This window comes from Vombatus ursinus, unplaced genomic scaffold (assembly GCF_900497805.2).
Source record: "Vombatus ursinus unplaced genomic scaffold, bare-nosed wombat genome assembly UNPS02000577.1, whole genome shotgun sequence".
In the NCBI taxonomy this organism is placed as follows: domain Eukaryota; kingdom Metazoa; phylum Chordata; class Mammalia; order Diprotodontia; family Vombatidae; genus Vombatus; species Vombatus ursinus.
Window position 1 is genome coordinate 15,040,326 of NW_020940355.1, and position 11,546 is coordinate 15,051,871.

The following is an 11,546-nucleotide window of genomic DNA, read 5'->3' on the forward strand; positions in this document are numbered from 1 at the left end:
CTAAGCTGTCTTTGGCATTCATGGGTTGAGAGGTCTGGAAACCGCCACAGCTGTCCATGATTCAGTCCTCTGAGGCTTGCTTCAGGTTCGCTGAAGCCTGCGCGTCCCAGCCCAGACTGGGCTCCTCTCCCAGCCTAGAGTGATAGATCTTTCCGATCAACCATCCAGGCTGTCTTGGGCTGGAAATTTGTTTCATTCTGTCTTTTTGTGGGTTCTGCTGCTTTAGAATTTGTTTAGAGTCATTTTTACAGGTATTTGGAGGGGTTTCGGGAGAACTCAAGCAAGTCACTGCTTTTACTATGCCATCTTGGCTGGCCAGTTGTTTTTTAAGGTGTTATTTTCTTTAGTAATGTTTTTTGTGCCTCTTTTATCAAACTGTTGCCATTTTATAATTTTCTTACGTTGCTCTTATTTCTTTTCTCAATTTTTCCTCTGTCACTAATATTTGATTTTTAAAACAATCTTTCAGCTCTTCCATGAATTCTTGTTGAGTTTGTGTCCAATTCACTATTTTTTTCTTTGAGGTTTGCTTGCAGCTATTTTGACATCATAGTCTTCTGAGTTTTTGTCTTGATCTTCCCTGTCACAATGATAGGTCTTTATTTATGGTCAGGTTCTCTTTGTTGTTGCTGTTTCCAAGCCTATTACATGACTTGAGGTTAAAGTTGAGCTCTGTTTCCAGGGTGGAGGTGGGGGGTGGGGCACATTCCCATGTTTCAGGCTTTTTCACACTGCTTTTTTCACAGATGATTCCAGGAGTTTGGAAACGTTTGCTGTTTCTAAGGTAATGTCATTCAGGGAGAAGTCTAGTCACTGCTCTCCTGGTCTATACTCTGTTCCTTAACTGGGCAGGGATCCTGATCCCCTGAAGCTACAAGTGATACTGCTCCTCAGGGCCCCTAGCACAGGGGTCTCCTGTAGATTTTTTTCTGACCAGTTGTCCAATCCCCTTAGCATCTTTGGCTTGGGAGACACTGGCACAAGTGTCTCCCGTGTCTCACAACTGATTCCAAAGTTCTTCAGAAACCTTGAGCGTATCCTTGTATAGCTTCTTCTGACCTCCATGTGAACACTTGCCTTGTGTGAGTTTTCCACATTTGAACAACATGGCCAGCCTAACAGGGTTGTGCTCTCTGTAGGAAAGTTTGAATGCCTGGCAGTTCAGTATGAGAAAGGACCTCAGTATCCAGTACCTTATCTTGCCAGGTGATCTTTAGAATCTTCTTAAGATAATTCAAATGGAAGCAGTTCAGTTTCCTGGCATGGCTCTGGTATACTGTTCAGGTTTCACAGGTATACAACAATGGGGTCAGCACAACAGCTCTGTAGACCACCAGTTTGATAGGCAGTCTAATAACTCTCCCACACTTTCCTTTTGAGCCTCCCAAACAATGAACTGGCTCTGGCAATGCATGTGTCAAGCTCATTATCTATGTCTACATCCCTGGAAAGTATACTGCCAAAGTATATGGAAAGTATATGGAAGTAAATGGAACATAGTGTTGGTGATGAAATCGTAAGATGAACAAGGCTTCAGCAGTAAGTGACTGTTGCTGTTTCTGATTCAATTACTCCCAAGGATTCCCTGATATTTCTGATAATCTGTGCCTACTCTGCGTTAAACCCAGAATTACAAGCTTGTCCTCCATTGCATTCAAGATTTCTCCATTTGCTATAACCAATGGTTCCATGTATGAATGGTGTGGTGCCGGGCTGATGGAGAACCTGTGTTTCCTTGGTGTTGTCAGGCCAAAATTAGCACAAGCGGCAAAGAATTGATCCATACTCTGTTGTATCTCAGCCTCAGAGGTTACATGAGTACATAATCATCTGCGAACAAAAAGCTGTGTACCAATTCTCCCTCCACTGTATTGGCTTGTAGTCTTTTCAAGTTAAATAATTTGCCATCAGTGAGGTCGCTGACCTTGATGCTTTTTTTTGTTCTTGTTGAAGGCTTCTGACAACATCACTGAAAACATCATGGTAAAAAGCATGGTTGCGAGCAAACACACTGCTCTACTTCACTCCACTGGTGACTAGGAAAACAGACAGCATTATTCAGAACCTATGTAAGCAAGCCATCATGAAACTGGCATACAATACTGCTGAACTTCTCCAAGCAAAAAAATTTTGCCATGATTTTCCACAAGCCCTCATGACTAACAGTATCAAAGACTTTAATCAGATTTCTCCTGAAGTTGTTGAGCAGCAAACACCATATCAACCATTTCTTAGCCCTTTACAAAACTATACCAGCTCTTGGGCAGATGGCCATCTTCCAGGTCAAAGATTAGTCAATTAAGGACTCTGGCAAGAATCTTGCCAGCAATGACTAAGAGAAAGACAACACCTCCCCACCCCATGATTGTCACAGGACAACTGATTTCCTTTTCCTTTATAGAGATGGACAATAGAGACATCCTTGAATTCATGGGGGATAACCTCCTCTTGCCATATAACCCAGAAGATTTCAGTCAGCTTTTGTAAGAGCAGTGGACTCCCTACCTTGTGAATCTCAGCTGGAATAGAATCAGCACCAGGAGCTTTGCCACATTCACATGGCATGCAAAACCTCTTCTTCAGGTAGAAGTTCAGCTAGAAGAGGATTGACTTCAACTTGAAGTAAAGAGTCAATGGCTTCAGCATTGGTTGATGACAGTCTGTTGAGAACATTATGGAAGTGTTCAGTCCATCTCTCCAGGATCATGTCCTTATCACTAACTAATGTGGCTCCATCAGTGTTGAGTAGCTGAGATATACCACAGGTCTTTGGGCCATAAATAGCCTTCAGGGTATCATGAAAGCGCGTTGGATTGTTACTATCAGCATAAAACAATTTCATCTGCTTTCTACTGAGTGAAGAATACCGCATCTCTCTCCAAGTTTCACTTGCACTATGCTTTTGATGGAGCCTATTAAAGCTTTCTTGGGGCAGATAAACTATCCTGCTGGTAAACCTGTGGAGTTCTTGTTTTTCATTTAGCAACTTCTAAATTTCCCCTCATTTTCATCAAACCAATCTTGATATTTATGAGCGTTCCAGCTCAGATGAGCAAATGCAGTGCTGTACACCAAATCTCTGAAAGCTACCCATTCCTTTTCTGCCCTACTGTTGCCAAATATGTGTTGGCTCAGCTTTCCCTCCAAGTTAGCAATGAACTGTTCCTCCTCAGCAAACACTCTATCTGTTGACATTAAGTCTTCTGGTAGTCCTCTTGACATGAGAATGTTTAGCTTGAAGAGGATTAAGTCTATATTCAGTCCAGCCCTCTGCACCACACATCACCTTCATCGCTCTCACATCCTGTCTGTCTCTTATCCTTACAATGACATGTCTATTAAATGCCAATGTCTGCTGCTAGAGTGCATCCCCAAAGTTTTATTGTGTTTAGGTAAATGGAACATAGTGTTGGTGATGAAATCGTAAGATGAACAAGGCTTCAGCAGTAAGTGACTGTTGCTGTTTCTGATTCAATTACTCCCAAGGATTCCCAGATATTTCTGATAATCTGTGCCTACTCTGCGTTAAACCCAGAATTACAAGCTTGTCCTCTTTTGGCACATTGATGATGAGGATCTCCAGGTCTTCATAAAATTTTTCTTTTGACTTCATCAGGGTTGTCATGGTGGAAGCATATGCACTGATGATGGTGGGTGCTGTTTTCCTGCAAGTGGCAATCAAATTGTCATGAGCCTGCTATTCATTCCTTTTAGGAGGCACACAAGCTTGCTGACTAGATTACTTTTGATTTTGAAAACTATGCCAGCTTCACAGCACTCTCCATCACTGCGGGCAGCTCCAACTTTGTTAAGCCAGACTTCGTTGGTCAACCTTGTTTCACTCAGGGCTATTTGGATGCAACATCTCCTGAGTTCTCGTGCAACAAGAGGTGTTTATCTTTCATGTCTACTGGACTTCTTGTGTTTATGTGGGTTGTGTATATTGATATTTACTGTATTGGTAATTAAAATTTGATAACTTTTTATAATATGTTAACATTTAAAAACAAATTCATTACCTGCTAACATAAATAACATGTTATGAAAAATACTGTGATTTTCCAAACAAAAAAAACAGTGACATAATGACATTACCTTACGTATTTTGCAAATTTCTTTAAAGTCTGGCTTGCTAGGCCATCTCCAGTGGTCCTGATGAATATCTGCCCACTGCAGCCAGATGGCTCTGGAGGAGAAAGTAAGGCTGATGACACCGCACAGCCCTTCCTCACTCAAATCAAAGTCAATTGCAAGTCCTGTTATCATCTCCCTGATGTCATGACCCTCTTCCAAGGATGAAGGACAAACACAACAATCTTAAAGTCTGGCTTAATAGAAGATAACTGGATTCTCACATCTGTTTCTACATTTAATCTATTTCAATATGTTATTTTGGCTGAAGTATATGAAGCAAATCTGGCCCCACAAAAATATGTAGTTGGAAAAGGGAAAAATATTTTAATAGATAAGTAATATTTTAGTATTTTTATAAAAATAATTTTGACGTCATAGACCCCAATTTGAAAGAGTAAGTACAAAGCTAAATACTTATTAAAATACATAAGACAGCTTACTTTATAGTATGTAAAGCTCTACATGAATTGAATTTACATGGAAATTGATCGGTTGCACCATACTAAATGCACATGAAAGATAAAAATGAAATAAATTTACCTGCCTGCATGCAAAATTAATTCCTAACCTTCATAAATTGTGCTTATCAAATCAATATAAAGTAGTCACCTAATTCTGCATTATCTTATACTGGTCAATAATGCAAGCTCATTCAGAAAAGGTAAAACAGATCGGATCTTAGAGCCCTTCTCCCATCCCTTCATGAAACGAAATCAAATCAAAGTCTAACCCAGGATGAGGAACATTGGGCTTCGAGGACAAACGTGGCCCTCTAGGTCCTCAAGTATGGCCCTTTGACTGAATCCAAACTTTCTTTCTACTAAGAACAAATCTTTCTACTAAGGGGGCCAACATGTGGCCTCAAGGCTGCAGGTTCCCCACTCCTGATATTTTCTGGGAGTCTGGCAGAGAGAATGGCATTAATTAATGGGCACTAATAATGTACAATCTTCTTTCTGTAAACCTTTCATACTACCTCAAATACTATATTCAGTTATCTTAATAATCCATTCAATTCAAACATTTTTAAGCACTACAGATGGCTTTAAATTCTTCAACAGCACTAACTATAAACTTTATTCAACATTAAAGGGTAAGAAAAAGCTATCAAAGGTCCTGGAACACAATCTATTTACACTAATTGGCAGTTAAAGAAGTAAAGCAACAAGGTTGCTAAGTTTTTCCTCTACTTCTTCCCTAAATCAACATGCATTTATTTATCAAGAGCTTCTGAAATATTGGAAACTTGATAAGGAATTTGGTAATAAAAATGAAAATAATCTTTCCCTCAGCTGGAATCCTGATGTTTATTTTATACTGAGTGTGAATGGGATGTGTTTATTTGTGGGGGTGAGAATGGCTCATATTGCCCACCTGACTAAAAGCCAGTTTAATAATTTATAAGCTGAATTCTCCTTCCAAGAGGAGAACCTATTTAGAAACCAAACTGAGATCAAAAGGTTGCCTGATGAGAATCAGTAAGGAATTCACCAGGGGGCTAATTTGGGCCCAGTTAGCCAAAGATGACCATTTATCTTCATGGGCTACCCCTTTTCTGTGTATTAATCCACCCTTTGCATTTTCTTATTATATCATCATTTTCCTCATTGAATGCTCTAAAGAGTTAACATTCACTAATCTTTTACACCTAGTCTTAGTCCTTTATCACTTCAATTGATAAGAGTGAGTCTCCAAGCACCAGTTCTTACTCAGTGTTTCAAAAGGTTAAGTTTTTTGTGCTCTATCAACACATCAGACCTTTTATGCAGGAGATGTATAGAAAAGAGGATGTTCAATTAAAAATGAAAAAGCTATTTAGTATATAATTTAAGTAGCCATATTTCAAAAAAGGAAGGCCTACTTATTTGAAGAAAAGAGTATTTACACAATAAATGCTTACTAATAAAGTACCTTGATATATATATGTGTGTGTACGTATATATATATATATATATATATATATTAGAAATCATAACAGAAGGGCATGCCTAGAAAAACAGTAGCAATTAAAATTATTTCTCTTAAGTAACTTCCATAACCATTTTCACTTGTGACTGTGGGAAGGTCTATTGTTCTCATACTGGCATTTTCAGCCACGTGCATACTCTCAAGTAGCATGAACTATAAATGCAAAATACTTAGGGGAAAGCAGATAAGTGGGGCAGTGGACAGAGTGCCTGGCCTGGAGTAAGGAAGACCCATCTTCTTGAGTTCAACTCTGGCTTCAAACACTTAAAAACTCTGTGACCCTAGGCAAATCACTTAACCTTATTTGCCTCAGTTTCCTCATCTGTAAAAATGAGCTGGAGAAGGAAATAGCAAACCACTCCAGTATCTTTGCTGAGAAAACCACAAATGGGGTCATGAAGAGTCAGACATGACTGAACAAACTTGGGAGGAAAACAAGTTTCCCCTCCCCCCAAATCAAGATAACTCAGTCATCTTTATTCTAAAAATCCTAACTATCCACAATCTACGTAAACCACAGCTTGAAGATAAACACACAATTCAATTTACCAAGCATTAGATGCTTACTGTGCACCAATTGTGTGTGTGTGGGAGGGGAACAAACCCCACCCTTAGGAGCTTATATGGGTGAGGTGGGCAAGTAGGAGCACAAAATCTATTTAGAAAATGTAATATGGGGGCAGCTAGGTGGCGCAGTGGATAGAGCACCAGCCCTGAAGTCAGGAGGACCTGAGTTCAAATCCAGCCTCAGACCACACACTTGACACTTACTAGCTGTGTGACCCTGGGCAAGTCGCTTAACCCCGATTGCTTTTTAAAAACCTAAAAAAAAACCTAAAGAAAATGTAATATGAAATATATACAAAGTACCGGGGAATAGAGGGTGAAACCAGCACCTGAGGAGAATCAGAATAGGTTTTCTGTAGGGGGTGACATTTGAGCTGAGTTATAGGTTCTGAGGCAGAGGAGTGACCTCAAGTGTCACAGAACAGCAGGAGGCCAGTTTGGCTGGAATTTGAGAGGGTGTGGAGAGTAATGTTTAAAGAGTCTAGAATAGTAGACGAGAGTCCAAGTGTGAAAGGTTTTAAAAGCCAATCAAGGAGTCTGCATTTTTCTTAGAAGCAAGTGGGAATTACTGGAGTTTCCTAAGCAGGGAATGACAAACTCAGCCCTGTGCTTTAGGAATATCAGCTTGACGGCTGTGTGGAGGACGGATCTGAGAGGAGACAGACTGGAGGCAGAAAAACCAATGAGGAGGATATTCCAGTAGTCCAAGGGAGGGATGATGAAGAGATGAACGAGGGCAATCGCCCCATGAGTGACATGAACTGATGTAAGTGACATGAAGGAGGACAAAACGACAAGACAATTTCTAGATCTAACCTGGTAATTGGAAAGATAGCTACGCTCTAGGAAGGTAGGAATTTAGGGGGCAGAGAATGAATCTGCTTTAGACATGACTTATGAAATATGGAGTTGAAGAGGTCCAATAAGCATTTTGTGAATACAGTCCAGAAAATGAAGCTAAATACAGATCTAGGAATTTTTATAAAGGTGATCATTGAACTCATTCCAGATGATATTACAGAGCAAGAGTTAATCACCTCAGAGCTGTGAACTTGCTTATTATTTTGATAAATATATTTCAATTCAAATTGATTTCCTCTGTAATCCTATACATTTTATTTTATTCATTTAAAATACTAATACTGAGAAGAGGTCCATAGGCTTTACCAGACTGCCAAAAGGTCTATGACACAAAATAAGGTTAAGAACATCTATTTCAGAGAGATAAGAGGGCCCAGGAGAAGGCACAGGAAAGTAGATCCTGATCCTTTAAAGAAAACTAAGAAACAACAGCAGTAAAACTAGAAGAAAGTGCTGTGATCAGGAAAAAAATCAGAAAATGAACCCAAGCAAAACTTGATAGCATCCTCAGTTTAGTGCAGGCATATAATCCTTCATTGCACTTTGCAGATATGGCTCACATTGTGTCTCTGTGTCACATTTTGGAAATTCTCACAATAGTTCAAATGTTTTCATTATTTTATCTGTTATAGTCATCTGAGATCAGTGATCTTTGACGTTACTACTGTAATTGTTTGGGGCACCACAAACTACACCATATAAGACACAATATTGAAATTAGACCAATTAATAATCCTTAAATGGCTTCTAAGTGTTCAAGTGAAAGGAAGGATGCAGCAAACTTTACTGTTGTCTTATTTTAAGAAATTGCCACAGCCACCCCAACCTTCAGCAACCACCACCCTGATCAGTCAGCAGCCATCAACATCAAGGCAAGACCCTCCACCAGCAAAAAGACTAGAAGCTTGCTGAAGGCTCAGATGACGGTTAGTATTTTTTGGACAATAACATATTTCTTAATTAAGATAGGTACATTTTTTAGACATGATACTGTTATTATAGATTATTAAGTTACCTAATTTCAATATTGTTATGTCTCAGGGAATAGGGAAGCCCTATGAGAGGAAGAGACAGGAATGGCTGGTAGGCAAAGCAGTCAAAACACACACAACATTTATTAAGTTCGCCATCTTATATGGATGCAGTTTGTGGCACCCCAAAACAATTAAGATCACTGATCACAGATCACCATAACAGCTAAAATTACAATGAAAATTTTGAAATATTGCAAGAATTACCAAAATGTGACACAGAGACATGATGTGAGCACTTGCAACTAGAAAAATGGAGCCAACAGATTTGAGACAGGGTTGCCACAAAAAAAAAAAAAACCAATATATGCAATGCTCAATATAGATAAGTGTAATACAAGGAGGTCTGCTGGTAACATTTTTAGTTCCTAGTTTAAATTAAGCTTTTTAGCCATGAATTTTACTCTATGTAACCAATTACTATATAAACTTTAAATTTATGCTCCATTGTCTTGCAAATATTCATTTATAAGAGATCACTAGAGACCAATGTTATACAATCTATTTCTAATCTTCATTACCATTCAGGAACTTTTCTAGGAGACCAAAGTCACTTGGTTATTATTAGGTCTCAGTATCAAGGTGTCAAAAGAGCCTAAAGTTGTACTAATACTTAACCAAGAACAAAATTTAGCCTGGCTTCTAAAGAAAAACATCAGCACAGATATCAGTATTATCACCAGACCTAAGCTGGATTTTCTGACCTTCACATTCAAAGCACTTTACAATGCAGTTTAACATGAGCTACATTTTAAATTATCTTTGTAAAACACTAAGATTTGTTTGGAATCCTATTTTGGGTTCAAACTGAAGTTAACAGTTTGGCTTTTAATACACAACTCCTCTTACTAATACTTATTACAGGAAAATAAAGGTCATCCACATTACAATCCTACCAAAAACACTTTTTTTATTACCTACCTATAAAAGACATGAGGGAACAAATAATTTCACCTTCAACTGAGACAAGGGTTAAAAAAAAAAACCAACTAGATACAATCAATGTGTTCATTTCTTTGGCTTGATTGCACTAATCTGTCAAAAAGACTGGTTCTAATTAGAGAATTCGAGAAGGGGAAATCACTTAGAAACGACATGTGTTTAAAAGTTTTAAAAGCACCGATGACACACTTCAAATACATAATCTAAATTAGAATATGGTTGAGTGAACACTCCTACCACCCCAAACTAGATATCGAGCTAGAGAACCTTAGTCTGCCCCTTTATGGCTTGTGTAACTGGGCAAGTTCTCAAAGGGACTCAGTTTCTTCATTTCTAAATCAATCAATTTACACTCATCTAGTTAATTAGGCACCTATTATATGCCAGATGGCCCGCCAAGGTGCTGGGGCTACAAAGACAATACAGACCCTGCCCTCCAGGAGCTTGCGTTCTATAAGATAAGTCAACCTACAAAGTATATACTACAAAATAAGTACAAGGAATGGGGGGGGGGCGGTTAGAGGGAATCGGTAAAGTAGAAGGGTTAGGGAAGAGGGGATTCTAAGGCGGGGGGGGGGGGGGGGAACCAGGGGCTTGAGGGAAAGGGAGAAGGTAGAAGAACCAGAGCAGATCCCAGAAAGGTACAAGGGATTCTGAGGTGGGGGAGGGGCACCAGTGGCTTGGGGGATCAGCAAAGTAGAAGAGTTGGAGGCGATGTGAACCGAACAGAGGGCTCTAACAAGCCGAGGGCATTACAGACTTCGGTGACAGCGGCTGCAGAGAAGGAGAGCGCCGGCACTGCTGACCGACCGCTAGGGTCCCCTTCAAGCTCTAAAGCCAGGGCTGTCCAGGTGACGGCCAGTCCCGCGGCTGGCCTCAGCAACCTCAAATTCGCGCGGTCCGAGGTTTCTCCAGCCCCCAGGCCAACTCAGGAGGAGGAATTTGAGCAATTCCAAGGATCGCCGGCCCCCTCCCACTCCCCACCAGGGTCCCTCCCAGGGGTTCTGCAACATCGTAGCCTTTGCCTGGACGCTATGCTGTGCCAAGCCTCTTTGCCGGTCGAAATCTATTTGCACATTGCCCCCCCTCCCCGATTAGACCGGGAGCTCCCCGAGGGCAGAGCCCACGTTTTCGCTTTTCTTTGCATCGACCCCCGCGCACAGCGCGGTGCCCGGCAAGCAGGAGGCGCTTAATTGTGCCCAAAGTGCCCGAGCCGCTCGCGAGAAGGCGGCAGCGCTACCGCGGGGTAAGAGCGGCTAGAAGCCCAGGCCACCCCCCGCCCTCGGCCCCCCGGTCCCCCGGTCCCCCGCACCCCGGGCCGCACGTCGCACTCACCGCACAGCATGAAGAGCAGGACGCAGAGCAGCGTGGCCACGATCACCAGCAGGGTCAGCCCCACGCTCTGCCACATTTTGGAGAGTGAGGGGGCGAGGTGGAGGCCGGGAAACCCGCACAGCTGGAGGCGGGGCGGAGGAGGGGGCGGCAGGAGGACGAGCCCGAGCCCCAAGTCTCGTCGCCTTTCTCAGGGGCTCCTACTCCTCCGTTTGGAGCCGCGGGATGGCATGAGGACCAGCAGCTCCCTCAGCAGCGCCCCCTATGGGGCAGGGCAGCGACTGCGCCGAGGCAGAGGGGGAGGCCGAGAATGACCGAGGCTGGGGTGGGAGGGGGTCCGCAGCCGAGGAGCAAGGGCGGAGGAGCAGGGCAGGAGGGCGAGCCGGAGGGAGCTGTAGCGCCCCCTACCCCCTCATCGCTTCGGCGAGTCCGGGACCCCGCGCCGCAGGGGGTTACCGCCCTGACGCGCCTCCATGGCCGTGGGGTTAGGCACTGCGGGTGGTGGTCGGCGCGCCCGGGATGGGAGGTGAAAAAGGACCCAAAGCAAAGGAGGCGACAGCGGCCGTTACCCGCCGCCCCGCAGCTACTCAAGCAGCTCCTGCTCCTCCGGGGGCTGCCGTAGCTTTCCAGCTCCGCTCCCCCTCGCGGCGACTCGGGATAGCGTCAGAGCGCTTCCCTCACCCCCTTCCACGCCGTACGGGCATCTGGGAG

General features: G+C 42.5%; 1 protein-coding gene across 1 annotated transcript in view; it reads right to left on the reverse strand.

Annotated features, from left to right (window-relative positions):
- SMIM13 (small integral membrane protein 13) overlaps positions 1-11,094 on the reverse strand; it is a 30,122-nt gene extending 19,028 nt beyond the window's left edge. The window contains exon 1 of the mRNA XM_027863675.1: positions 10,839-11,094. Within this exon, the coding sequence (XP_027719476.1) occupies positions 10,839-10,914 (76 nt within the window). The 5' untranslated portion in view covers positions 10,915-11,094. The remainder of the gene's footprint in view (positions 1-10,838) is intronic.
- Between the last annotated feature and the right edge of the window lie 452 nt (positions 11,095-11,546).